Genomic DNA, 25,964 nt, shown 5'->3' on the forward strand with positions numbered 1-25,964 from the left:
AATGATTCTTAGGGGGGCACTCGGTGGGTGCTGCGGTATAGTAGGCTGCGAAGCAGCATCGAGTTGTCTACGTTGAGTCCAGTCTACGCCAGATGGCGGGATGTAATAGCCATAGTCCTCGTCGTCCGAGTTGTGCCTTGAAGTTTCGACCGAGACTGGATGTGAAATCAGGTCATCAGTGGAGTCCGTACTGGTCCTGGTAAGATAAGATCCGTGCAAGTGGGTCGATGTGGTTGGGTTACTGCTGCGATGCAGGGAATGATTCGGCCGAGAGTGAGAATCGTAGCGTTCTTCAGGGGCAGCAGGCTGAGCAGCAGCCTTGGGTTCGTCGTTGTCTGAGCCAGAAAGCCGATCCGAGTCTCCATCGTTTCCTGTCTCGCGGCGTGCGGCCACCAGTCTCGTGGCTGCATTCTCGATTATCTGGTCAATCTCAACCGGGGTCATATCTGAGATAACGGCTCTGGACCTCCGTCCTGCGCCCATGAGTTGCGGTTCCATGTGCTCCATGCCCTGCGGTGGAATGTTTTCGCTAATTCTGACTGGCGACCCCAACTTTGTATTCTGTACGGCTGCTGTGCGGTCAATAGAGTTCAAGTCTTTCTGTGGCGAAGATTGTTGCTGCTCCTCTTCCTGTTCAGTCGTATCAGTGTTGGTTTCCTCTGGCACAGCAGAAGATAGTGCAAGTGGTGAGATTGGCAGCTTGCGTTTGGATGGGGGGACATGTAAAGTATTGGAAGACACGTCGTGTCCAGTCTGCATTGTTGGTGCTCGAATAACGGGCTGAGAGGAGGGGTTGTCGGCTGTTTGAGTTGGTGGATGTGAACTCGTTTGCAGCGGTGGAGCCTCAGTGCTTCCAGCGCTCACTGGCACCGGTGGCGCAGGGTAATCGGTGACCGGATGCTCTTGGTCGTCGCTGATAGGGCTATGTACATTTGGCATCGGCGGTGGCGACGGTGTGCGAGCGGGTGAACCAAGAGCGAATGGCGAGGAGATGTTGGGATGCAGAGGTGCAGCGACGGCAGGAATGGGCGATGGCAGCTCCAGGTCTGAAGGCGGAGAGTGCTGAGAAGGGTCATCAACTGATCCGAAGTGGGATGGATAGTGCTCCAAGTACTGTGCGAGGTGGGTCATATCAGGAGAGTGGATGGCTGGTGTGGGGCGGCGTTCTACAAAGTCCAAGACTGGTAGCCGTTCCTGCTCTAATGCGTCGGGGGTGGCTGTGGCGACAGAGTTAGCGGGTGAAGTCAGACGGGTGAGGACGTGGTTGGGAAGTGCAGATAACGTAGGAGGGGTCGGATGAATATCCTCTGTCGAGGCAGCGCCGTCGTTTTCGCAGCTGTAGTGGTTGTTAGTGTCGGCCATCTAAAAGAAGAGGATCGACCACACGTGTTAGAAGAAGAAGGTGCGATCGCATGTTAGTGCAGTCAGCGCAGAGAGAGGGATCGGCCACGATCTGTGGGATTCGTATGAATTAGAACGGAATGCAGATGAAATCCACATTGTGGTATCTCGATCAAGGGCAGCACAGCATTACGCCAGAGTTTTTGTGTCCACAGTGCAGCGAGCACATCCACAGGGCAAAGATGTCGATCCCGGCAGTAGAGTGAGGATGGCTACTGGGTGCTTCCTTGCTTCCTTGCTTGTTAAGCGTGCGAAACGGAGGCCCTTTCTTTTGGCAGGAAATGGATTTCTCACGTTGTGGTTACGTGCGATGTACAATGATGACATATTTTTTCTCCCAACGGTCTGCTCATCCCGTCATCCGAAAGACACACAGCAAACAGCCACAGCCATTTTGACGAAGATCCCAGCCATAGACCATGGAGGCAGTATTTGGCATCCCATTACCTTCAAGTCAGCTTCTCGACAAAGGATGTATGGACTGAGTGTCTCCGGGATATCGGTCTTCAGAAACACGCCGCCAAAAATGTAAGGATAATAAGAAAAGTCGATTCGGGTTGTATAAGATGGAATGCAATGAACCAGAATGAAATGAGCAGACAGACCGGATGGAATGAGCAGCGAAAATAGAGAGGGGATGGTGCGAGAGAGGATAGGGGAAGAACAGAAGAGCAGGACAGTGGGGGAAAGAAGTGCATGTCTTGAAAGAAAGGATGTTTCACACGCTGACTGACAAACCCGATTCGCCGCCTGCTGCTGCTGCGTCTCTTCGTATTCCACTGCAAGCATCATCATTGCCATCATCATAGCATGGCATCGGCCATGGAAAAAAACACAAATATGCAGTTGCATTTTTGGTGGCGTAAAAAGTCGTGCTATAGCCATGCCCTATGTCGTTGTGCGACCAAAGGGAAAAGTTGTAACGCGTCGAACCGCTTTCTCTGCTCTCCACTTCAATTGCCTCCTTTTTACTTTTTTGCTTGGCTCTATGAAAAACGAATACTGTGCATGGTATTGGTGTATGAAGTATATGTGTTGCGCGTTGTCCTGTAGTCTATGCGGTAGCAGCATCAACAATGTATCTAACGCACGCATTAAAAAAAATTCCCATTGGCATTGGTTAGCTTGAATGGGTTCCCAGAGAAGTGAATGCCTTAGTAATAACGCAATTCCAAACATACCCTTTCCGTGTAACGAGTCCACGGCCTGTGAGGATGGCAGAGTACTTGAGCACGGACCTAGGTGCCAAAGAAGAAGCAGATGTGGCAGGCAGATGAGGCTGCAGCAGTGAGGCCAATGTTGACTTTGGTAAAATGTCTATTCGCAGCGGAAAAGGATCGCTCACAATGAGTTCAGCAAGCATACTCCGATCATCCATCGTGCACGCTCGACAATAACAGTGCTCGCACGTACTAGTAGAGTCACCATGGGTCAATAGCTCGATTCCCTCGGCTTTTGCGTACTCGACCAATCCCTTGGGGAGCACACAGCAGTCCTGAAGATTCACCTGGTTCAGTTCAGGGGCTACTGCTCCAACCGAGAGTGCTACCTCCTTCAAGATCACTAGCTGTTGCTTCGAGAACTCGGATACACCTAGGCGACCGATCCGTCCATTCATGCGGAGCTCTGACAGTCGCCTCCAAACTGGCAGGTAGTATTGTTGAACATCTCGCTTGAAATCCTCAAGCTCTGCTTCATCGAGCTCGTTCTCGTCAAAGGTCTGGTTGGGGAGAGCAAGGATGAAATTATCCACAACCAGATTGGATGTACTCAAGACAGAGTCAAGATTCTGGAATGCCTTGTCCAAGTGCTCGACAGACAGCAGTGCAGACGCTCCAGCAGGTGATAAGAAGAAAAGCTTGGCTGTAATTTCGTACTTGGATCGGCCCTCCTCCAAGGGCCCAATAGCTCCTTGGTCAGCAATGGTAATACTGCTTCCCTTGATCTGAGTGGACTCCAGTGAGCGCAGCAGCGTGTCCTCCACTGCAGAGACAAGCTATCGGTTCGATGTAAACCATTTTCTGGTCAGTCATCCTTTGCTCGCCATTTGAACACACAAGAAAGGAATCCTCTCTTTTTTCCGTATGTCCATGACCGGTCTGCACTGCTCAGGGCTCACGCGCATGTCCACGCACACATTCGTAACATGAACAACATGAACACGCATGCAGTACGCAACCGAGCAACTTAATTTAGCGCCCGATCATATCCTGCTGTAAACCACAAATAACCCGAGCATACCTCTTGGTTTGATTTCTTCAGGGTCGTGTTCAGCAGCCCAGTGGTCCCAGTGCGCATGGTATTGGCAGTGTATAACGTCAGTTGAGAGAAGGTCTCCTGCGCAAACGCGACGGGCTGTGTTCTGGTTCTTGGTTGCTTGCTGTAATGGCTATGCCCCTCATAGTTGCGACTGTATGTCGGGCCTTGAAGCGACTCTGGAGTCTGAATTGCGGTCATAGTAGGTATTGAGGTGGCAAAAGAGAACTTGGTGCGAGGAAATGAGGAAGTGGAATGAGGAAACGAATGAGAATGAGTGGAAAGTGTGTGCTGTAGAAATAAGAAGAGATCAGCTTGCGATCGAACTGTTATAACAATACTAAAAAAAAAGTGGATTTGTAATGCGAGGTGCCACAACAGGGACAACGGCGTCCTTTTTATCGTTGTTCGGCTACATGTCCGAATGGTTATGGCAGAAAAATGCCCAACCAACTGTAAAAACACGCACACACCGGACGGTTTATTATCGTGCAGCAACAAAAGAACCTGGATAGGAAGGAGCAGGTCAGGAACCTTCCTCTACTACGCTCGACGAGTTGTTGTTGTTGTTGCTGTTGCTATAGGGTAGGTGGTAGTGTGGCATGTGCGTCTTCTTTTGCTTTTCTCCGTCCCATTTCCCAGGCAACACGTTTGTAGTCTATGCATAAATGCACTCGGTAGATGCAGCAAATGTGAACATGGCACTGGGACGGGCGAAAATGATGCCATTCGGGAATTTCAGAGGCGATGCATGCATGATCTGATATACCCCGATTATAGGATTTCAACAAACAGACGCATCCATTTCTGCAAACAACCCTGCATAAGAGTGATGGAGAAGAAAGAAGAAAAAAAAATGCTGTTTGCAAAAAAAAAAAAGAACAAGCACACCATTCATCGGTTATTCCTCGCCATCGAGTCTCTTCCTTCTCGAACAATGAAATCCTCCATCCCAACGGAGATGCGGCCCATTTTTCTTCTCAAAGGAGGATGACGATTCCTTCAGGTCGTCCTGATTATCGCAATCAGAACCCTAGTCAGAATATCCTAGGACCCGCATTAAACGCGTCTGCGTGCTCATTCGCACAGCGTGCAAGTACCTCCTTTGCAGGGGAAAGGGGTTATGTTCCGTGTTACAGCATCCTATATTAGTGAACGCGTGTATTCATGTTGAATCTCACAGAGTAAACTATCCACTTGGTCCGCCAGACACGAATTAAGCTTCGATGGTTTTTTTTGGTGGCAAAATATGTTCCTTCGCTCTGTCAATGTTATCCTCTCTTCTCTCTTTCCTCAGTCATCCTCTTTCAGTATTCTCGTCGCATTCCCATCCGCATCCCTCTCTCCCTTTCAACAAGATGCTACCTCTTTTGCAGCCATTCTATGCATCGCATCAGCGTGCTCTGCGGATCATACTCGCTATCGCCATCATCCAGAGTACTCCAAAGGGCACTTCAGTACTGGGTAATGGCTCCCTTCAACCGCATCGGGCTTCAGTCTTTTTATTTTTTTATTTATTCATCCCCAACCTAACTCACCTCATATGGCATAGCGATTCTAAACATGCTCCCTTACGCTTCATAGAACGTTTAGACCAGATCAAATGCGACAGGGTTATTGCAGGATGCGACGCCGCCAAATATACGCCAACTATTCACCCTCCAGTTGAGCTCTCATCTCAACAGAGCGATATTACCCTGGCTCCAACCGAGCATGCCGCCGATTTAGGACATTTTTCGCCCGAGCGAACAGCCTCGCCGCCTGCAAAGGCGCGGTCGTACTTGAAAAGGGATGAGCAAAGGGGTCCGCCCGAATACTGGAATGAACGGACAGCTCAATTAGAAAATGGTAAGGGTATGCACAGTATATAATGCATGTGCTCGTGAGCTGATTCAAAGCATCATACAACGTAATACATACCAAGCTGCTCCTTTTAGAGATCAATGACTTGAGGAGGTGGAAGTTGGAGCACCAGTTGAAGCATGACCGGGTACAAATACAACGAGAAAACTGTCCACAAGACAACCCAGCTGCCATAGTCGAACAAACACGTCCGAAGAAGAAGCGGAGGAAGAATGCTAAGTGCGCTGACGCTTCAAAGACGACAACACCACCGGCATATGGATGTGTCGATACCGTTATACAGAATATTTCTTCTGCTGAATCTATGGCTGAGGACCAAGGTCCTGTACGCTCTATGCTGTTGAGTTTCAATTGGCCCTTGCACCGTACTGACCCAAAATGGTTTTGTGCTACCGTAGAATCTATCGAGCTGTCGAGCAGCAAACTCAACATCCTAAGGCAACTCGAACTCCTCAGAAGAAGCAGGTTCTTCTCAGAGACTGCTGAAGACAGAGATATGGTGCACGAGGGATTTCGAATCGAGACATCTATGTGGAATACGTCCATGATGTTAAGTATCATTGAGATGATCAAAGAAGTGACAAAGATGTTGCTTTCAACTTCCATCGACCCGCGGATATCTCAAAGATGCTATGAGCATTGCATAGGTGTACTAAAAAGTAACTTGCCTCGAACGATACCGCTGCTTTATGTCTATTACGGCTGGTCCTACGTATAATTTACGCTACATATATGGCAACATGTAGATTATCTGGCGGCACCTCTTCTGACCTTCCGGCAGTTCGATCAAGTTTTTGAGGCACTGGCCACGTCGTGGAGCCAGCTTTTGCAGCCAGTGTTAACACAGGCGCACCCTCGTAAACTGAATACGCCTGCAAGGGAATCAGCGATATTATCGAGCCTCACTTCACACTGGATTAACAGCGCTGACAAGATCAATTTATTCCCTCAATGGGCATTCTACCATGGATCTCTTTTCCATACTGCTTTAAAGGCTTTGGTCGGACATCTACAGAACACAACATATATGGAGGCGCCAGAGCCAATAACCAATGGTACAGGAAGTGCATCCGCTCGACCAACTTCGCGCTCGAAAGCTAGGGCAAGACTGTTTAGAGCACGTCAGTTACTGCAGCGTCGTCATACGCGGCTATTTACCGAGGAACACTGCGTATGGTTAATGGATTTGGTAACGGCCTTGATAAAGGGATATCGTCTTCAACCACAACATTCCTGTAAAGGTCCAGCAATAATGTCCGTTCTAGAAGTGAGGGTCAGCCAGCTTCAACGTACGTCTAGGATATACAGAGAATACCGAAGATTTATCATTTTTTTTATGGATGCTAACTTTTCTTTGACCTTGATAGAGAGCTGCCGAGACCTCGCAGGCGAATTATCATCTATGGCTCTGTCATCTTCTACTCCTTTACCTGGAAGGTTGCCCTCAGAATGGCTTACAGAGAGACTGCTTGAGCTTCTGTCGACAAGCGAGCTGTTCCCGATTCCTGGATCCCTCACAGTATTATATCACGTGTAATCGAGAACAAACACGCTGCTTGCCCAGCAAAAATGAATTCGCCATGCCGTGGAAAAATAAAGTGATGAGCTGTGCCTGAATGTTGTCAACATTGCTCCATTGACCTTCCTCAACTTCCACTCCTCACTCCTTTACTCCCTCCCTCCCTCTTTCCATTGCTGCCGCTCGCTTCCTTGCTTGCCTCCCAGATAGTTGTATTACGAGAGAACGAGCGGACATCAGGACAAGGCTACCTTGTTTGTCATTCCGGCTGAATCGACCTTCTCAGGAACAAAGACAAACCGCTTACCTGTAGGACTCAGCATCGGATAACACATAGCAGACAGTAAATTCAGCAGCCTTATTGTTAAACCACCGACTTTCATAAATGGCTCATCAAGTCCCCGATATGTATGAGCAGTCTTCGACGAATACACCATCCGCAGCAGTGGGCTCTACCGCTACCCAGAGCTCTGCAGACCTACAGCAGCAGCAACTTCAGTTTGCGCAGGAATTTTGGAAGGAGCAGATTGTGACCGCAGAGCAGTTCGATTCCGACTTTAAGAACCATCCCCTACCGCTGGCACGTATTAAGAAAGTTATGAAGTCAGACCCTGAGGTCAAGGTATGCTTCAAATATCGTTTTCAAAGGGCTTTGTTGTTATCAACTGCTCAATTGCTATTATCACGTCCGGTTTCACTAGATGATCTCGGCCGAAGCCCCGTTTCTTTTCTCAAAAGCCTGCGAGATTTTTATCTGCGAGATTACACGTCGGGCTTGGTTGCATGCCGAGGAGAACAAAAGGAGAACATTACAGAGGAGCGATGTTGCCAATGCGGTCTCACGCTCAGATCAGTTTGACTTTTTGATTGATATCGTACCCCGGGAGGAGCAGCTGAAACCTTCGAAGCGGTCGACGACACGCGAGGATGCAGTACCTAGCGTATGTCTGTCATTGCGCTTTTCTTTTTTATGCTACGACAGCAGCGAATACATCTATGTCGCGGATTCATGGGCATCCGATTAACCAAAGCACTCCATCCTCTCTTTTGGCGCCTGACGACTAAATATAGGCTGAGGCATATGGTGAGCAGCAAGAGTATGGACAATACTACCCACAAGGTGGAGGAGCTTTGGCAGGATATGCGCATGCCATTGAGGCGCCTTCGTTCTATCAGTCGATGTCACCGGAGCAGTTTCAACAATATATGCAATACCAGCAGCAGACCACTGCCGCCACTCAATCATACCAGGCGCAACAGCATCAACCTCCAAGTTCAAGGGCTGGGTCTGCAGGTTACACCGGGTAGGAGCACGCTTCTCGACAAATCTGAGGGTCGATTAAGAAACGAGCACAATAGTACAGTGCAATATAGCATCTTTCAATCATTTCATAATTTATTCTTCTTCTCAAGCTGCCCAACTTGGCGGTCTGATACTTGATAGTATGCGTTTACGGGCATATGCAAAACGGAAACAAAGTGCTCATGTGTGCATACGCTGTGGTTTGTGAAGCACCGCCAAGTGTCCTTAGTTTCTGAATACAGACGTGATATCCGCGAGGAGGAGCTCCAGAAACAGACCGACGGCACCCTCGACGACCTCCAACTCCAACACCTGCGTTCGACAAAGTGCTCATACCAGTGCCTGCGTATTTCGCAAAGATCAGTCCTTTGTTCGTTTGTAACTGTTGCATTTGAATCAGCTGAGCTCATTATGGGAATCAGAGATATAGGCAGAAGACGTGATGACCGAGCCGAGGCTGCTCATGGGACTAGCTTTTGAAAGTGGATGCGGGAGGGTGTACGATATCTCCTAGCGCCTGTTCAAGGCATCGGTATGGTGTGGTAAATCCACATAGAGCACAGACACGGTAGCCAGTTACAAGGATCAGGCACATCACTTATATGATACGATGAGCGGAATAGGTACAGGACACTGATACGATCATACTAAGCACGGGCTGCACATGCAGTTACGGGATGTGCAAACAGAGGGGCGTGCAGTTTTTGAATAGTCAATAGGGTTTGCATTCATAGGTCAATAAATAACAGAACGACAGGGCCGAATGGTTCCTGGTCTGTTTCCTCACTATACTTTTGCACAGCACTTGCCCTGTACGACGCCCTAAGTCGCTCCACGCACCCTTGTCCCATTACACTGTACCTCAAGTTGGTATATTTTGCTATCGCTGGCTATCATAACGTATCGCCCAGCAAGAGTAGCGACGAGACCTGTGCTAGAAGCCCCTCGACAGGTAACGATCATGGTCTCATAACGAACAAGAGTGGAGGATCAAGAACAGCACCCATCAATGTCGTCGTCTAGGCACAGGAGTCAAGACAGAGTCCATTTGACCTTGCAGATCCCTAACCCGAGTGTGTTGCTGTCTTTATTGTCAACCCCCCCCCCCCCGCCCCCCCGCTGAAAGATCTCTTTACAAGTTTCCCTACATCTGAAGCCTTATTTTTATAATTACCATGTAGAGACTTCGTTGAGCAGAAGTGACCTTTATTGTGGCATATAGCCATATAACATGCTGCCAGCGCGTGTATTTAATTAGATCCAACGAATCCTATATAATGTTCTCGGTGGATTAATTCTCTTGTTCTCATTGACTCTTGGTTCAAGTATACTTCGCATTTATTGAGCAACGTATTCACAGCTAGTACGTTTACCTGATATAGAGCATATAGAGCCACTACACCACACCGCTAAAGCATACGCACACGGTTGGCCAGTCCTTTACATTGCATGCCAAGGTCCTTAACGACTGTGAAACGGTAGAAGCTGGATCGTACGAGATCTGTCATCGATTTTTAACCATCAACCAAGATATTTTAATAGCAAAGGAGCCCCATGGACTGGCGGTATCATCCGCCCGCCGCATATAGAGGAGGTTACTCCAGCAACATCACCGGAAAACTCTCTTTATTGTCGATGAGCGTGGTTCAATATTTCCAGATAAAGAGAAACCGGCAACAACAAGACCCCCAGTATTAGGACCTCTGCATTCCTCCAACTCTTGGAACATGTCGAAAATGGCGCGGCTTGTCTCTATAGGCGTAGCACACGCGAAATTTGAAAGGACCGTCCTCAGGGATTCACCGCACTACATCATCCACGTCGGTCCGCTGTCGTAGGCTATAATCGACAAGTTATTTGATACAATCATCACTCGTCTTGATTCAACGGTCCAAGAATATTTCAAGGAAATCAAGGATGGGGTCTGAGAAAGTTGGGACTTCTCCACTCACGCCAGAACAAGCTGAGGAAGATTTGAAGAGATTCCAGGAACAACAGGAGGAATACTTTTATAATACCGTAAAGGTTCACTACGATTCGCTCTCAGAAATTTCACATGCCAAGCCATAGTTGAGATGTTCCTAAATGTTGCAAGAAGTTCGACGACTTTGGGATCGTTTATCGATACGAGAAGAATATATTACTGCGGTACTATCCAATCACTCCAGCGGCCAAGAATACGCTATTGAGGTTGTACAGTGCAATTCCACTACCAGGCGCTTTCTGTAACAATAGCCACCATAGTATATATTATTCGTACACATCAATTACGATAAAAGGGATACTCTTCTTCACTATCCAAGCAGCGTACCAGGAAATTTCCAAACGAGAGAACTCGCTTACGGAGGCAATAACTATCAAGGAAATCGATACGACCCACGATGCTCGGAAAGGCGCCCGTGATATCCTTCAGGCGTTCGAGCCCTCCCCAGTTCGCCAAAAGGAGCTTCATACGCAGTAACTTCGAACAGCACGCGCACGGGCTAAGCTCTGTGCTAAGGAACGATCTTACGTGCGACAACATGCATTCGAGGAGCATAAGAGTAAGTTCTTTTCTATTTTTATTTTTACATCCATTGCAGAGCAGGAACTAAAGCGGTCCCTTGCACCGTTGTAGAAGCCGCTTTGGCATCATTACTAGTGCCGTCGAAATCAGCGTTCTCTACCACGCAAGCAGCCGCATCAGCGCCGACATCTCCAATTTCTTCGAAAGTTGGTTAGTGCACACGCTGTAACCGCCACCGCATTCCATCCGTATCGAATTCGAGCGACGTCCGGCACGTGAACTGCTACCCAAAGACGGCGCCTGAGGTGCGGTCTATCCTGTTAATAGGCGAGGCTGGCACCGGTGTGGGATCACGCTTGAGAGGCCATTCGAAGAGGGGCGGCGATGCGAGGGAGCATAGAAGATAAATAACTACCCCGTTCCCCCTCCACCCTGATGCACCAAGCTGGCCGCGTTAAGGCCCTGTAGTGACCATGCCCCTATGGAAGTCCCACCTCCTAGAATGCTGTGCTCTGTCCCTATGTGGTATAACTATAGTCTACAACGCGTATGGTGCCAAATTTCAACTTTGAGCACATTTTCCTCCTTCTGCCAGGCTCAAAGCCACGTAGAGCGACCCCCTGCGCAAAAGCCGTGAGAATCGAAAGTGTGCACGCGGCTTGCGATCGACCACTCATCGCCAACGATTGCAGGAGGAGTGCCTGAATGCATCAAAACTCGTCATCGCGCGGAGGAGGAAGAGGAAACCAAAGGTCAGGACGCGCTCAAGGTCAAGGAGGCGGTCAGGGTCATGGACATGGGCAGGGACATGATTCTGGTCAGGGTCAGGGTCAGGTTCAAAGTGGAGCTGCGCCGCCCTTCAAGCTGCTCACTCGCATTACTCCTCAAGGTACTGATAACATTACCCCTCGTACCGGAGCGACACCAGTGGGATCACAGCAACAGCAACAGCAACAGCAACAGCAACAGCAACAGCCCTCGCAACAACAACCTCCGTGCACTGGATATGGACAGTCGTATCAATATCATTACTCAGCAACATCGCCTCACCTTCAGCAGCAAAGTCCTCAGCTGCAACAACAACAATCTCAATTGCGAGGGAAAAACATACCCAGGATATCTCAATCGCCAATGAACCAAGCATACATGACTCCGCCGCCAGGGCTCGGAGGGATGAGTATGGGAGTGGGGCACGGCATGGGCGCCAATAGCACGAGTAATATGAGTGCTCCTCAACCGCCTGCACGAGGAGGCACTGCAGCACCAATAGGAGGAGGGCAAGGTAGAAAAGAGCGTTCAGGATCCATCATGAGTCAATCCAGCAGCCATTCGTCGTCGTCCTTACAGCAGGCATATCCACAGTATCCTCAAGGTCAGCAACATCCTCAACATTCTCAGCACTTATCCGACGCTGGAGGACAGTCTCAGCAATTCGAAGCTGATTCCAAGGAGTCCAAGCCGAGACGAGAGCGCCGCGAACGAAGCAGGCGTGACCGGTCATCGCGTCAGTCTCACCAGCAGCAAGGCGATTCAAGGGAGGAGATGTCAAACAGCAATGACGGACCACTTAAGCAACAACAGCAACAACCTCAACACTCACAGCAGCCTCACCGAGTCATTGTGGACCCAAACAGCTTTCAGCGGCAGATTCTGCAGCCCAACCCCAACAGTAATGGAGGGGGGGAACGCAAGTTGGTCATGACAGGAGGTAGCGGTCGCGACGGAGGAGAATTATACGATGACGACTCTAGAGGATCAGATGTAATAAAGTCGGGAAGCCGAAGACAGGCGCCTGCGGGCAGGACCGTCTATTCATGGCAGGGGACTTGCTCGAGTCAGCAGCAGCAACAGCAGCAACATCAGAATCAACATGAACAGCACCATCATCCGCAACATCAAGCGCTGCGAGGACCTGTAGGGCCCTATTCTCAGCCAGGGTTCAAAGACCCCCGATCTATGACCGCTGTTTATTCTGGAGGAGGGACCATGTCAACTGGAGGTCGACCAATGCCAAGCGCACCTATCGCAGCCATGCCTCCAGTCATGGGATCAAGCTCTGTCAAACTTATGAATGAGGGCGGAAAGATCCTGGGATCTGCAGAGCAGGTAAAAGATTTTATTGCTGTTCTTCAAGCTGAAGTGTTATGTGTGCTTATTTTACTCCGCGCCATTAAATCCGCACTTCGTTTTCTTGTCATCTCGCGATCATGTAGTGGTTGTCAGACCATCCTGGACACTTCATCGTTGGAATACTGGGAACACAGGGCGCCGGAAAGTCAACGCTCTTATCATCCTTTTGCCCATCCCCTCTTGCCTCGGCAGCATTCACGAAGCAAACCTCACAAATGGCGTCTGTTGCAGGATTTCAGACCTCAGGAGTGGATATGTACATTACGCCCGAGCGCATGATCCTTCTCGACACAGAACCCATATTTAGTCTCTCGAATCTGGAGAATGCGCTCAGGAACGAACGCATTCCGGACGGTATACCCGTGGATCTCTGGCTAGATCACCAGGCGTTGGTCATGGCTACATTTTTGGTTTCGGTATGCAATGTCGTTCTGATTATGACGGAAAATCGGTCAGGGGAAAGCAGCCAGGTCCTCAAGCTGTTTCAGAGGGTGGAAGTCTTTATGAAGGCGCTGTCAGCAGCATCCAGCAGTTCGAATCTGAGCATCGCCGCACAAGGAGCGAGTGTAGGAGGGGCAGGGCAGCCCCCTAGTATGGGACAGGAAGGGCCCCAGCGTGAGGGACTGGGTGATTGGTGCGCTGATATAGGTGAGTGCACATACCATGCGAAGTCGTGCATCCACTTTGCATGAAAGCGCCGTGGTGAATTATTTCGTATCTAACAACTTCTTCATTTATGTGAATCAAGTTTTGGTATCAAACAAGGTGCCAACGATACAGTTTGGACCGGATTATTATTATCGAGTGGCACAAGAGCAAGCCTTTGTTTTGCAACACACGACACTACAGCTGTTTGGGTCCATCAACATGAGCGAGATTTATGCTCGATTCGAAGATGTCTTCAAGACAGCACGAAATTCCAGTGGTGTGGCATCCAATGCGCAGAGGAAACGAATCTCGGTACCCTCTGCATCAACAAGCCCCGAATCATTATCCTCCGATGCAGAAAGCGCGCACGCAAAGCAGGACAAGGACACAGTAAAGGACGAGATAGTATCTCAACAGAAGCAACAGCAGCGTGAAAGCGCTGACGACGACAGAAGGGCTGCCCAGCACTTGAATCTTGTGATCCTGCCCTTTGACTCGACCATGGCGCCAGGCACGCCTCCGATCTCGAACAAAACTAAAAGCATAACAGGCGCCGGAAAGTTGTCCGCAGCTTCTCAACCCACCACGTTAGAGTCAGCGATGTCGCACCTAACCGTTTCATTCAATCGCAACGACATCCTGGGCGCATCGTTAAAGAGTTCCTCTCACGACTTATTGGGATCGATTGTACAGGATCAGGAGCGATGGAAGGTCTGGGCCAAGGGACTGAGAAACAAGGTGTTGTCGCTGTCGATGAGATCTCAGGGCGGACCGGCGCTCGGACCACGGAATAGGCCGGGCATGGTGTCGGAGCGGGAATGGCTGCGGTATGCGTCGCGATCGTGGGAGACGATACGAAAAGCTGATTTCCTGAGCGAGTTTGCCCTCGCAACCAAGCTGTCGCGAGAAGGGTAGTCCCATTCTTGTCGTTATACTAATAAATGAACTCGCCCAGTTGTACAAATGAAAGGAGCTGTCAAGCAGGTAGGAGGGGTCATTCTTTGCTGTACCGGCATTACACATCTCCTTGCAAAGCGGGCAGTTATTAAACGATTGTTATCCCAATGGCCTGGAGACGATGGCATGATTTGTGTGAGAATCAGGGCTTAATCAAGATCTGCTGCACGGAGCGCAAACGATCTGTTTGCCGTGATCACAGTGGTTATCTCAGCCTCAAAAAATGAAAAATGAAAATAGAAAGCAGACGTAGACGCCACTCCCTAGACACGGCACCATGCGATACCTGTTTCTCTCGCTGCGTTCACGATTCACAAGAACTGAGATGACATGTGTGCAAGACCCATGTTCTGTCAGTGTAACTTCACAGCATCGATCACGTATGACCAAACTTTGCCTTATTGGTCATAGTGGACTGAGAACAGTAGGCTGGGGGCCTGATGGTGGGAGGAGCAATAGACTAGCTATAAGTGAGGCAGCTTTGTTGACAGATCAGGCCCGTCCAGAGCTGTTCCGTCGGCCACCTCGCCCTGCACCCAGAAACCCCTAATGACTGTAAGCCCGAGCTCGCAATGCCTAATTATCCTCATTGTGGCCTCATGAGTCAGGAATGTATGTTGCTGAAGGAGCAAGGGATAATTGGAGATGGAAGACGTTCGTTTTCACATTCTGCAGTCTTGGTCCACGCAATGCGAGCACAGTTTTCCGCTCGCAGCGTGGCATAGTTTATTGGCATGGTCAGCAGACACAGAAATGCCGCTTTCGGATCAACATTGTTGCCTAGAGAAGCAAAGGGCTCATTCCTGAAGCGCATTTGTAGGATCAACTCTATTTTCATCCTCGATCGGGCAGACTGCGCTGGTGTCTTGTCTCCTGGGGGTATTTTCCTTTGAACGCTAGCCCGGGATCGGTACTCGGCGCTGACATTTATCCTTCTCTGTGAAACTGACATTAGCGCCGCGTTTGCATGTTTGTTCCGGGAAGAGGAGCTGTGTGTGCATGTGTATGCGAATGTGTAGCTGAGAGTAGGCAAAGGTATCGGTTCCGTGTGGAGGATTTTTCTTCCGCATTATTTCGCATGGGCATCCAGCCTTGGCCCATGTCTCTCCTTTGCTTGTTTTGTGCTCTCAAGCTCTCGATTGGGCTATTCCTAACCTCTTCTTTCCTCCTTCCTTTCCTTTCTCCTCAATTCATTCCCATTCGCCCCTTCATCTCATCTCTAAGAAGCACCAGCAACGGTTTAATTCATATACCCCTGTTTCTTTTTTGTGTATACTCTCGTACCTTGAACATACCACACTTGCCTGGAGTCTGACATTCCCGCTTTCCTCATCTCATGACCCGGTCCACCGACTCGACGCGTCCTTTCAACCTCAGCGACGTGGTCTCTGCTCAGCAGCAGCAGCAGCAGCAGCAGCAGCGCAAGAGGTCTGTGGACCAGAGCGAATTGGATGGCCCCCAGCAGCAGCGCATGAGGGCTGTGGACCAAAGCGAATCGGATGGGCCCCAGCAGGAGAATGACCAGCCCCAGAAGCCTTTGGATCTCGCTACTCTTGTCGACCGTGTGCGACAGGTCCAGAAGACCGACCCAGACTCACTCCGGGCACCCATTCTAGACCCAGCATCCCCTGCCAAACAGCCTCAGTCTGATACTTCATCAGAGCAGCACCAGCATTGGTACTCGTCCGTCCTTTCTCGCCTTCCTCACCAGTTTCGACACCTCCATGATTCGGAGAGCAGTACTTCTATCCAGGAATATCATCAACCAGACTTAGCCTCGAATGGTACCGTCTTCTCCTCCTTAACCATCTAACGATAATTTGAAAAGTCACTGGGATGTCCTTGCATGCAACTGATGCAGACGAACGCTTTCTTGTTTATAACCAATTGTAGAATCCCACGATCCTTCGTCACCACGAAGGGAAATGACGACGGTCGATCATGTCGCGAGCGCGTTCGCGAGCACCTCGCGCGCACAAAATCTGGAGACCATTGACTTCACGGTCGAGTCCTTGGCAGTGACGGGCGCAGCCGCACCTGCATTTTTGCTCAGAACGGATGAGAAAGGGCGTCGACCTGTAAGTTCAGAACAGTGGACTTCAGCCCAATTAATTAATTATCACTTTTTTGTACGCTGTTCTATTTGTCTTTGTCAGCTTTTTTTCTTTGCAGGCGATTGTGTACAAGGAAGGGTTCCTACCCGGCGCGAGTAGAAGGTCGTGAGAATGAAGCTCATTCTCTTTCAGCTGAAGCATTTGAGCCAAGAACTCGAATGATGAATCCGAAAATGGCATTTTGATACCAGCTGGACATGAACCCCTTTCTCAAAACGCGCCCAATCTGCATTTCATTCAGCTCCATATCGAAAGATAATCTCGACGTCCAATCCCACAATGTAGAGGAGAAGTTCATTTGATAGTGCGCACATTATTCTCTCAGCATCAATGCGGTTAGAGTTGAGATGTCGGTGGTGGAGCTACCTTTGAGGCGTCCATTGTCGTAGCATGTGGGTTATTTGTTCTTTAGAGTTGACCAACTAACAACCATCCAACATCGCTTCTTTTTATCACAACATACAGCCGCCGATTCTCTTTCAGCTTCTCAGGGTAGGTCAAAATTGTTTCTACTACAGCTATTCTGCGAATAAGTAACGTCTTCTTTCTAACACCTTACTTCCTCCTGTTGAACATTCGATGTGCCTCTATAGATTGGAATTGTCGACTCAGAAGTCGTCCCCGAAATCAGCAGGCAAATCATCTTTCGCATTGAGCTGCAATATGGTGATATCAAATGGGTCATTCGCCGCACGCTCTATGAGTTTTACAAACTACATTTGACCCTATCCGCGAAGCGCTACGAAAACCTTCCCAGGTTCCCTAACCAAGTACAGATGGATTTCATGTTATCCAATCCAATGTTCTTAATGTGCTTCATTACATGAACGCCCTCAGGACAGTATGGTCTTACTCGCAGTTTTATCATCTCTTAATTAGGTATCCTGGGCGGTCTCAATGGCCAAGGCAGGGTTGCGAATGAAGACTGATGACAAAGACGCCATTGTGCGGGAGACCAATTTGGCTCGTCGAAAAGCTCTGCAGATTTACCTTCTTCAGGTCATGCAGCAACTTAACGGCACTGTCGCTTACGACCTCTACGAGTTCCTCGAGATTTCTGCCTTATCATTGACCAAGGACATGGGCTGGAAAGGCAAGGAGGGCTTTGTGGAGACTAAGGTCTCGGACACCAGCAATACATTCTGTGGGATCCCTTTCGGGTTCACTGAGTACGATAGATCATGGGCTATCCTTCGTGACTCGTATATGGCCTTCTGCCGCGACAACAGCTCAAACGAGTGCCAGGACGTGTTCATCTTTGACCAGAACTTTTACGTCCATCACAAGGAACAGATTCTTGGTCTGAATCTTCACCACATCGAGATCGGAAATAATCATCGCAAGATCGAGATAAAGGGAGATCACAATCGAGATATGGCTGAGTGGATGGAATTTTTCAACAAGATGCAGTCGTCGAGCCCATGGATCAAGTCCCATCGTTATGGCAGCTTTGCGCCCGAGCGCGAGGATGCGAAGGTCCGATACTATGTCGATGGTAAAGACTACTTTCATGCGGTCTCGGACGCCATCCTGGCTGCTAAGGACGAAATCTATATCGCTGACTGGTGGCTCTCACCCGAATTGGTAAGCGACGCAATGCGCCTCTAGCCCTGCTTAAATGTCGTTTTGGTGGATACGATCTGATAAACGACTCTTTTATTTCTTTCGTTATGTCTTATTGAATATAGTACCTTCGTCGTCCTCCAGAGAAGAATGAAGAATTCAGACTGGACAGACTGCTCAAGAGAAAGGCGATGGAAGGAGTCAAGATCTATATTGTTGTCTACAAAGAGATCTCTCTTGCACTGACCCTGGACTCTGCCCACACCAAGACCTGGCTCCAGGATCTTCATCCTAGTATCCAAGGTACTTTCCCCGACTAGCCTCGATAAACCCGTACTGCGGTTCGCGTCTTAATTTAGTTAACATGTCTCTTCTCTTCTTCCGATAGTTCAACGCCATCCTGACCATATGAGCGTCAATGCTACGCAGTTTTGGGCCCACCACGAGGTATGCCGCATGCCTGAGCGAAGAAACGTCTTATTCTTACACTGTTCTCGATATCCATACTCATCCACGCTTACCTTGGAACCTTAGAAAATCTGCGTGGTTGATTGCCGTTTGGCGTTCATTGGAGGACTCGATTTGTGCTTTGGAAGATACGACAGCAGAACCCACCAATTGGCAGACTATCATCCATCGGGCAGTGGAGTCATCTGGCCCGGTCAGGACTACTCGAATCCTCGTATCAAAGACTTTATGAATGGTACGATGGATTGCCGTTTCTCTGATTTGCTTAAGCAAGTCGCGCGCTCGTATGACGTATAAGAGCCAGCTTGGCTAACGCGATTTAGCTTTGTTTTCGTTTTATGCCTTGCAGTCAAGGATTATAATACCGATTTGATCGAGAGAAAACTGCTCGGCCGCATGCCCTGGCACGACGTTTCTATTGGTGTTGCCGGTCAACCCGCCAGAGACATCGCTCGCCATTTCGTCCAGCGCTGGAATTTTGTGAAGCGTGAAAAGGGCATGAAGAAGACGCACATGAAGTTTCTGACGCCTAAAGGCGAGTTTGTGAGTACACGCAATGAATCTGGGTGGACAGGAACACAAAAAGTCCAGATCCTGAGGAGCAGCACCCTCTGGTCCCAAGGCGTCGACTTGGAGCGCTCCATTCAGGATGCCTATCTGGCCAACATCGAGAAGGCCGAGCACTTTATTTACATTGAAAACCAGTTTTTTGGTATGTCTGGATTCCATGTCATTGCGGGAGCATCTCCTTTATTATTATTTTTGTTTTACTTTCACTAATACAAATCCACTTTCTTTGGGACCAAATAGTGACTCTGGCGGCTGAGAATGGCCATCCTGATCTCAAGAACACGATCGGTATCGCTCTAGTGAACCGTATTCTGAGGGCACACAGTGAGGGTAAAAAGTTTCGTGTCATCGTTGTCATGCCCCTGATGCCAGCATTCGAAGCCGATATCATGTCAAGTGAAGCAGGCACGTTACGAAAGGTCATGCACTTTCAATACGTCTCGATCTGTCGCGGAGGAAATTCTGTGCTCGAACGACTTGAAGCCAATGGTATCAGACCTGACCAGTACATTGGCTTTTATGGCCTCCGCAGTTTCGATCGCATCAAGCACGGAAAGTTTGATGCGATTGTAGAGGCTGTGAAGGAGGCAGAGCGAGATGGGGCCACCAGCGGTTCCCTTGACGAGGCTCAAGAATCGGAAGATGCATCGCATAGTGAGATCAGAGCACGCTCCACCCTAGCCAACGGCCAGGACACCCAGACACCAGCTAGTCCAGCAAAGGACAAGGCGCCCAAGGTCGTAGAGGGTGGTAATATTGGCAGGACAAGATCCCTGGCATCCAAGTTTTTGTTAGACCCTATTCCTCGCGATAAGGAGGCCGAGCGCATCAAGGCGATTTCGGACAAACGAAAGGAGCTTGACAAGAAAAGACGATGGGACGAGAGTATTACCAAGCGAGCAATGGGAATGTCCAAGAAGGAACACGGTTACATCCCAGCCACGACCAACAGATCGCTCGCCAACAAGAAACTTACAGGCGCCATTCGTCACGAAACCGCCAAGGCTGAACAAGCTGCTAAGGAGCACCATTACCAAGGAGGGACGACACAGTTCAGCGAACCCCACGTAGTTGAAGGCCTTGGTAACATGGTCCGGACAGCAGTCAACACGCTCAAGGGTACCAAGGAGCAGGGAGACTTAGAGCCCAAGCACCACAAGATCACACGGAACCCGATCATCCACCATAACGAGTCGAATCTCGACCCTATACATCCGGACAAGGCCCGAGTAGGAAGTGAGCAGACGGATGATGTAGACCAGGCCGTGGGCAGCAAAGAGGATGTAAAGAAAGAGAAGAAGGACAAAGAGGAGGCAGAAATGATCATTGAACCTTCGCCTCACGCATCTGCCCCAGGTGGCGAGTCCTCCGGTAGCAGTGGCGGTAAGCCAGTGAGCATGGATGGTGAGACAACGGTGGAAGATAATGAGGTGGACGATTTTGTGACAGAGCAGCTGTACATCCACAGCAAGCTGATGATTGTCGACGACCGCATCATTATCATCGGATCAGGTATGAAATCAATATGTTGCAAAGGTCTTTTCGTCCTTTTTGGATGTCGTGGTACCATGTATTAACTATCTCTTTGTCTTGAACATATACTTAGCTAACATCAACGACCGCTCCCAGGTTGGATTCCGCGACTCTGAGATTGCCATCGTGATCGAAGACACCGATATGGTTCCTTCAAAGATGAACGGTGAAGAGGTATGTGGACTGGTTTAGCAGATGAGATGGTACAACGCGTTGTTTTCTACACATCACGGTCAATAACTGACGTTTTCTTCCTCTGATAAATGTAGTACCAAGCTGGTAAATTAGCACATGGTCTGCGGACAGATCTATTCAAGGAACATCTGGGACTTTTGCCCCACGTCGAACACGATGTTGTGACCAAGGCCAGTGTGTTGCCTGTCGATCTCGATGCACCTAGCAAGGATCCAGAGCAGCAGCGCAGGGAACTGATCGCCCGTTCCGAGCAGGAGCATCAGGAAAAGATTCACGCTCCTTTTGGAACTCAGGGCTATTTGCAGGTGACCATGCCCGATGAAGAGGACGCCCAGGCGTTCCAGCAGTGGCATGCAAAGCGGACACAGGTACAGGCGCAAGCGCAAGAGAAACAGGCGGCGGTGCAATCTCCCAAGACCGCAGACCAAATCGTCTTGGATCCATTGCATGACGACTTTTACGAGTCCTGGTGGAAGCGTGTCGCAGCCACGAACACGAGGATCTTTAGGGAGGTCTTCCATTGCGTACCAGACCAGAACGTCGAGACTTGGGATGACTACAAGATATTTATGCCCGACCCGAAGAAAGTTCTGACGGGACATGTAGTCATGGAAGGAGCGACGGTCGAGAACGTGACGGAGAAGTTGCAGGGCGTCACTGGACACTTGGTGGAGTTCCCGACAAAATTCTTGTGCAAGGAGAACCTCCTCGGAAACATCGTCGAAGGTGCCGTAACACCCATGGAGATCTTTACGTAGAGTCATTAACAGCTATTATTTATAAAAAAAAAGGAAAAAAAAAAAGGCGCCCTTGAAATCGTACATCTAGTGCAATCTCTACTTTCAGACGATCTGGGACTGGTGTACCTGACCGGTGAAATAGGGATCACTGCCTGGCTACTTTACTAAATCCACGCGCCCTTTCTTTTTTACGTGGGCTGGCCTCTCGCTTGTGAACTCCCTGGACTTTCCTGCATGATAAAGACTTCTGCTGTCAAAGTGAAATTTTATTCGATAGTGCCTTTTCCCTTTGTCTTCGGGGCCTTCCTTCTCAAACGAGCCTTGGACCCCTCTCCTCCTCCTCTCCCCACTTTCATATTTATCCGTTCTCACTTTCGCCTTCTTTGACAAGAGCCGGACAGCCGCAAACTCTCTAGAGGCACAAAGCATACCTGCCCCTTATCACCGCCGCGCGGGGTCCTCAGACATAGACATTCGCGCAATTCACGGAGTCCAACACATCGACAACTCCTCAGGATAGTAATGGTCGAAGAGAACCACCACTACGGGCACGATTACTGCAAGGCCACAAGCACACTACATGACATGCCCCTCATGCGTCTCGTCGGCCTCCTGAACTCAGCCAGGAGTCGAAGGTTACCGTCAATGGCTTCGTTATTTCTGGTCTTTTCTTGAAAACGCCTCTGGAAAGCTGTCCCAGTGAGTATGTAGGGCGTGCCATGTTCCTCTCGAGAGCACAGCAAGTCGCGGCTTCCTTCGCGACATTCCCTATAAATATCCATTTGACGATTCATTTATCTCGGGTGAAGACAATAGCAAAGAAAATGATGGAAGCTATTTAAGACGCGGGCTGTCTATTATGGCGCTGCCAGTATTTATGGATGACGATGACGATAACGACGACGGAAGGCAAAGTGTACTTCTCTCAGGCCCCGCAAGCGCTCTCATGAAGTCCCGGCCCTAATCAGCAACCTACTCTTTAAGCAAGCACAGCAGCGACTTCAACTATGCCATTGGAAGTGTCTTTTTCTCAGCATCATCTATGTTTATTGAATAAAGAGCAAAGTGCGCTTTGAAATGCTTACATGTTAACTAATATGTTTAATATGCTCTGCTATCTTGCTTCGCCGTCAGTCCTAGTCTACCATGAGGAGTACTTCTTTAACTGAGAACATGTACCAATAGTGCTAGGCATATAGTAATAATGAAGTTACGAATGTCTGGTAAAAGACGTCAATCGATAAGGCATGTGCTTGTTGATTCCATTGGCAAAGTGAGCATTGGGAGCGCGTCAACCCAGGATTTACGCGTCGAATTGCACCTACGCGTATGGGCTCATTGTGTTCAAAAATGGATTTCTCACGAATGCAAAAAAGGTCTTTTTCTGGAATACACGTCCTCCTCTCCTTTCTTCTCTCTTCACCTTCACCGCTCCCCTCTTGACCTTATCCACTTTGGCATCACCCCTTTCAGGCATCACCCCTTTCAGGCATCAGAAAGAAAAGGAGATCGACTCTATGGATCAGCAACGCACACCGTCCCATGGTGAACATGAGGTGGTCCTCACCATGGAAAAGGACATGGCTGCCAATGCACGATCCCTCAAGGAACGCCGTGGGATCCAGCGCGCCTTGGGCTTCAAGAACATCGTGATCTACGTCCTCATCTACACCAACCTCTTTCTTGCATCAAAGCTGTTCTTCGATTGGTCCTTGGAGCAGAACAAGAGCAAGAACGACGGTGCCCTTTCGGCCTTTGCGACCAAAGCACTAAAGGAAGGCGAGGGCGAGGGCGAGGGCAGCGACGCATCGACACCTGAATTCTGGATTAAGATGGCGCTCATCGTATTACTGGTATTGATTGGAGGCATTTTTGCTGGTAAGTTATAATACTATGGCGTCCAGAAGGCGGAGGATCAATAATTATCCGCCCAGGACGCGGTGTAGCTCTTGTCTTCGCGTTTTCTAACTACTGGTTGTTTTTGACGTCTTTGGTAAAACAACCGTAGGATTGACGATCGGCTTGATGGGTCTGGACGAGACCAACCTACAAGTTTTGATGGCCTCAGGATCCCTCAAGGAGCGGGCTCATGCCGAAACCGTCCAAAAGCTGTTGGCCCGTGGAAAGCATTGGGTGCTTGGTAAGTTCGTCGTTGGGCTACCCCCGCTCTTGTTCGCTTTTTTTTTTTTTTTTTTTTTTTTTTTCATGCAGTCTGGCTTGTGTATTGTTGTTTTTGTGCTGTGTCCAATCGGATTTGCATGACAAAAGCACTCACGAGAGCATTGTCGAGACTAAAAATCCGCTTGCGCGTCCATCCTTTATTTGTGTGCCTATTTTCATGCCAATAGTGACCCTGCTACTGGGAAATGTCATCGTGAACGAGACCCTCCCGGTTGTCCTGGATTCTGAACTTGGCGGAGGAGTTTTCGCTATCCTAATCTCTACTCTGCTGATCGTCGTTTTTGGAGAGTAAGTTTGTCATGTCCAACTTTGATATTAAAACCAAGAATGAGCACATTTTCATTCGGTGGCCGAATTGACGCTAGCACCACTCAAAAACTCTGAATCAACAATGGCCGTCTTTAGGATTATCCCTCAGGCAGTGTGTGCTCGCTATGGACTTGCGATCGGTGCCTACTGCGCCAAGCCCATGTTGGTGCTCATGTACCTCATGTCGCCCGTGGCCTACCCTATCGCCAAGCTTTTGGACTCTTGGTTGGGTGTCCACCACGGGACGACGTACCGTAGGACTGAGCTCAAGACCCTCGTCTCGCTCCATCAGATTGACGGAATTGGCGAGCTCACAGACGACGAGGTGACGATTATTGCCTCAGTTCTCGATCTTAAGGAAAAGTCCGTCTCCTCCGTCATGACCCCTCTCGAGGATGTCTTCACGCTCAGCGAGGATGCGATCTTGGACGAACATTTGATGGATGAGATTGTCTCTGCTGGATATTCCCGTATCCCTATTTACAGGCACGACGATACCAGCAACTTTATTGGCATGCTGCTCGTCAAGCGCCTGATCACCTATGACCCCGCGGACCACATCCCCGTGCGACAGTTCACCATTAACTCATTGCCAGAAGCCGCGCCCAACACCAGCTGTCTCGACATCTTGAACTTTTTCCAAGAGGGAAGATCACACATGGCTATTGTTACCTCGGAGCCTGGCGGGTTTGGCCACCCTGTGGGTGTGATTACATTGGAGGATGTAATCGAGGAGCTCTTGGGTGAAGAAATCGTGGACGAGTCCGATGTCTATGTCGATATTCACAACAAGATCAAGGTCATCCGGAAGCCATCCAGGAACGTCAATATGATCAAGAACCTGAAGTCTCTGCTCCGATCCCCCGCGATCGGTGAGTCAACCCCGCTCTTGGGCAACGCGAATGGGCGAAAATCAACAATGCCAATCGACAGCAAGTATATGGCAAGCGGAAAGACCATCTTGCAGACCAGAAAGTCCTCATCGGCGTTGATTGATACCACCACTGCCCATAACACAGCCGTCAACGCCAGCACCACAGCCACCTCTGCTAACAAGGACATCACGTCTGAAGCGGATGTGAACAAGACCAATGGAACGTCCAAGGATAATGCAGCGTCCAAGGACAGCGAAGCACCCAAGAACAATGGGGTGCTCAAGCATGACGAAGTGCCTGAGGAAGCTGCGCCGCCCAAGGACAATGGAGTGCCTGAGACGACCGCTGCTGAGCACGCGGATGGGCATGCAGTCAACTTCAAAGAGAATGCCGAGGTCATCCCCCCGCGTGAAGTCACGACTCCTGCAAACGAGACACAGTCCTTCACTGAGACGCAACTAGCAGTGAAGACACCGCAGGAGGATATGAGCCTGGTTATTGAGATACCTGAGGCTACAGGCACCTACTCTATTAACACGCCATCAGAGATTATTGCAGCCGCCATTGAATCTGCTCACCTCTCTAAGGAATCTGCAGCCGCCATTGAAGCTGCTCAGCTGTCTGAGGAACCTACAGCCGAGGAGACGGAGACTTCTCAGCCTTCTAACCCAATTTCAGAATCTGCATCGACCTCCACTCTTTTGGCCCAGTCTGAGAGCTCGAACACTCCAGGACCCAGCCCCTCCAAGAAAAAAAAGAAAAAGAAAAAGTCCAACAAGTAAAAAGTAATGCCTTGCAAGACGGGAGCGTAGCTGCATCAGGACAGAAAGGAT

At 49.4% G+C, this 25,964-nt stretch overlaps 7 protein-coding genes across 7 annotated transcripts; 6 read left to right on the forward strand and 1 right to left on the reverse strand.

Moving 5' to 3' along the window:
* Positions 1–2,238: 2,238 nt before the first annotated feature.
* BC939DRAFT_444829 (uncharacterized protein) lies at positions 2,239–3,998 on the reverse strand. The gene is made up of 4 exons (XM_051554738.1): positions 3,643–3,998; positions 2,815–3,397; positions 2,583–2,718; positions 2,239–2,483 (listed from the first exon to the last, which is right to left on the reverse strand). Exons 1-4 carry the CDS (start codon positions 3,856–3,858, stop codon positions 2,456–2,458), a joined length of 963 nt encoding a protein of 320 aa, XP_051414479.1. The 5' UTR covers positions 3,859–3,998; the 3' UTR covers positions 2,239–2,455.
* A 3,447-nt stretch (positions 3,999–7,445) lies between these two features.
* Positions 7,446–8,064, forward strand: BC939DRAFT_394852 (histone-fold-containing protein; the record flags this gene model as incomplete). Its single annotated transcript, XM_051552184.1, has 2 exons — positions 7,446–7,661; positions 7,741–8,064. The coding sequence occupies 2 exons, from the start codon at positions 7,446–7,448 to the stop codon at positions 8,062–8,064; spliced, it is 540 nt and encodes a 179-aa protein (XP_051414480.1).
* A 1,946-nt stretch (positions 8,065–10,010) lies between these two features.
* On the forward strand, positions 10,011–10,803 carry BC939DRAFT_527113 (uncharacterized protein; the record flags this gene model as incomplete). Its single annotated transcript, XM_051561399.1, has 3 exons — positions 10,011–10,361; positions 10,438–10,567; positions 10,646–10,803. The coding sequence occupies exons 1-3, from the start codon at positions 10,260–10,262 to the stop codon at positions 10,801–10,803; spliced, it is 390 nt and encodes a 129-aa protein (XP_051414481.1). The 5' UTR covers positions 10,011–10,259.
* A 712-nt stretch (positions 10,804–11,515) lies between these two features.
* BC939DRAFT_491258 (uncharacterized protein) lies at positions 11,516–14,816 on the forward strand. The gene is made up of 3 exons (XM_051559483.1): positions 11,516–12,954; positions 13,062–13,626; positions 13,727–14,816. The coding sequence occupies exons 1-3, from the start codon at positions 11,554–11,556 to the stop codon at positions 14,539–14,541; spliced, it is 2,781 nt and encodes a 926-aa protein (XP_051414482.1). The 5' UTR covers positions 11,516–11,553; the 3' UTR covers positions 14,542–14,816.
* A 1,012-nt stretch (positions 14,817–15,828) lies between these two features.
* BC939DRAFT_85935 (uncharacterized protein) lies at positions 15,829–17,677 on the forward strand. The gene is made up of 5 exons (XM_051561954.1): positions 15,829–16,367; positions 16,477–16,661; positions 17,163–17,189; positions 17,291–17,454; positions 17,577–17,677. Exons 1-5 carry the CDS (start codon positions 15,920–15,922, stop codon positions 17,617–17,619), a joined length of 867 nt encoding a protein of 288 aa, XP_051414483.1. The 5' UTR covers positions 15,829–15,919; the 3' UTR covers positions 17,620–17,677.
* On the forward strand, positions 17,508–21,853 carry BC939DRAFT_85921 (uncharacterized protein). Its single transcript, XM_051561953.1, has 8 exons — positions 17,508–18,281; positions 18,386–18,563; positions 18,649–18,707; positions 18,795–18,963; positions 19,078–19,440; positions 19,539–20,810; positions 20,905–21,005; positions 21,101–21,853. The coding sequence occupies exons 1-8, from the start codon at positions 17,595–17,597 to the stop codon at positions 21,782–21,784; spliced, it is 3,513 nt and encodes a 1,170-aa protein (XP_051414484.1). The 5' UTR covers positions 17,508–17,594; the 3' UTR covers positions 21,785–21,853.
* A 1,328-nt stretch (positions 21,854–23,181) lies between these two features.
* BC939DRAFT_444844 (uncharacterized protein) lies at positions 23,182–25,958 on the forward strand. The gene is made up of 4 exons (XM_051554739.1): positions 23,182–23,644; positions 23,775–23,906; positions 24,115–24,235; positions 24,353–25,958. Exons 1-4 carry the CDS (start codon positions 23,284–23,286, stop codon positions 25,911–25,913), a joined length of 2,175 nt encoding a protein of 724 aa, XP_051414485.1. The 5' UTR covers positions 23,182–23,283; the 3' UTR covers positions 25,914–25,958.
* The last annotated feature ends 6 nt before the right edge of the window (positions 25,959–25,964 follow it).

This window comes from Gamsiella multidivaricata (genome assembly GCF_025024155.1).
Source record: "Gamsiella multidivaricata strain RSA 2152 chromosome Unknown BC939scaffold_17, whole genome shotgun sequence".
Classification (NCBI taxonomy): Eukaryota; Fungi; Mortierellomycota; class Mortierellomycetes; order Mortierellales; family Mortierellaceae; genus Gamsiella; species Gamsiella multidivaricata.

Excerpts from the sequence above, each read along its gene's own strand:
- BC939DRAFT_85935 (XM_051561954.1), top strand. The coding sequence starts at position 15,920 with ATGACCCGGTCCACCGACTCGACGCGTCCTTTCAACCTCAGCGACGTG. Across the intron at positions 16,662-17,162 it reads ATGAGAAAGGGCGTCGACCT|CCGCCGATTCTCTTTCAGCT; the intron begins GTAAGTTCAGAA and ends CACAACATACAG. Across the intron at positions 17,190-17,290 it reads TTCTCTTTCAGCTTCTCAGG|ATTGGAATTGTCGACTCAGA; the intron begins GTAGGTCAAAAT and ends GTGCCTCTATAG.
- BC939DRAFT_85921 (XM_051561953.1), top strand. The coding sequence starts at position 17,595 with ATGGCCAAGGCAGGGTTGCGAATGAAGACTGATGACAAAGACGCCATT. Across the intron at positions 18,708-18,794 it reads AGTTTTGGGCCCACCACGAG|AAAATCTGCGTGGTTGATTG; the intron begins GTATGCCGCATG and ends TTGGAACCTTAG. Across the intron at positions 18,964-19,077 it reads TATCAAAGACTTTATGAATG|TCAAGGATTATAATACCGAT; the intron begins GTACGATGGATT and ends TATGCCTTGCAG.
- BC939DRAFT_491258 (XM_051559483.1), top strand. The coding sequence starts at position 11,554 with ATGCATCAAAACTCGTCATCGCGCGGAGGAGGAAGAGGAAACCAAAGG. Across the intron at positions 12,955-13,061 it reads TCCTGGGATCTGCAGAGCAG|TGGTTGTCAGACCATCCTGG; the intron begins GTAAAAGATTTT and ends GCGATCATGTAG. Across the intron at positions 13,627-13,726 it reads TGATTGGTGCGCTGATATAG|TTTTGGTATCAAACAAGGTG; the intron begins GTGAGTGCACAT and ends ATGTGAATCAAG.
- BC939DRAFT_444829 (XM_051554738.1), bottom strand. The coding sequence starts at position 3,858 with ATGACCGCAATTCAGACTCCAGAGTCGCTTCAAGGCCCGACATACAGT. Across the intron at positions 2,719-2,814 it reads GACCCATGGTGACTCTACTA|ACATTTTACCAAAGTCAACA; the intron begins GTACGTGCGAGC and ends CGCTGCGAATAG. Across the intron at positions 2,484-2,582 it reads GGACTCGTTACACGGAAAGG|ATACATTGTTGATGCTGCTA; the intron begins GTATGTTTGGAA and ends TGCGTGCGTTAG.
- BC939DRAFT_444844 (XM_051554739.1), top strand. The coding sequence starts at position 23,284 with ATGGATCAGCAACGCACACCGTCCCATGGTGAACATGAGGTGGTCCTC. Across the intron at positions 23,907-24,114 it reads TGGAAAGCATTGGGTGCTTG|TGACCCTGCTACTGGGAAAT; the intron begins GTAAGTTCGTCG and ends TCATGCCAATAG. Across the intron at positions 24,236-24,352 it reads CTGATCGTCGTTTTTGGAGA|GATTATCCCTCAGGCAGTGT; the intron begins GTAAGTTTGTCA and ends GGCCGTCTTTAG.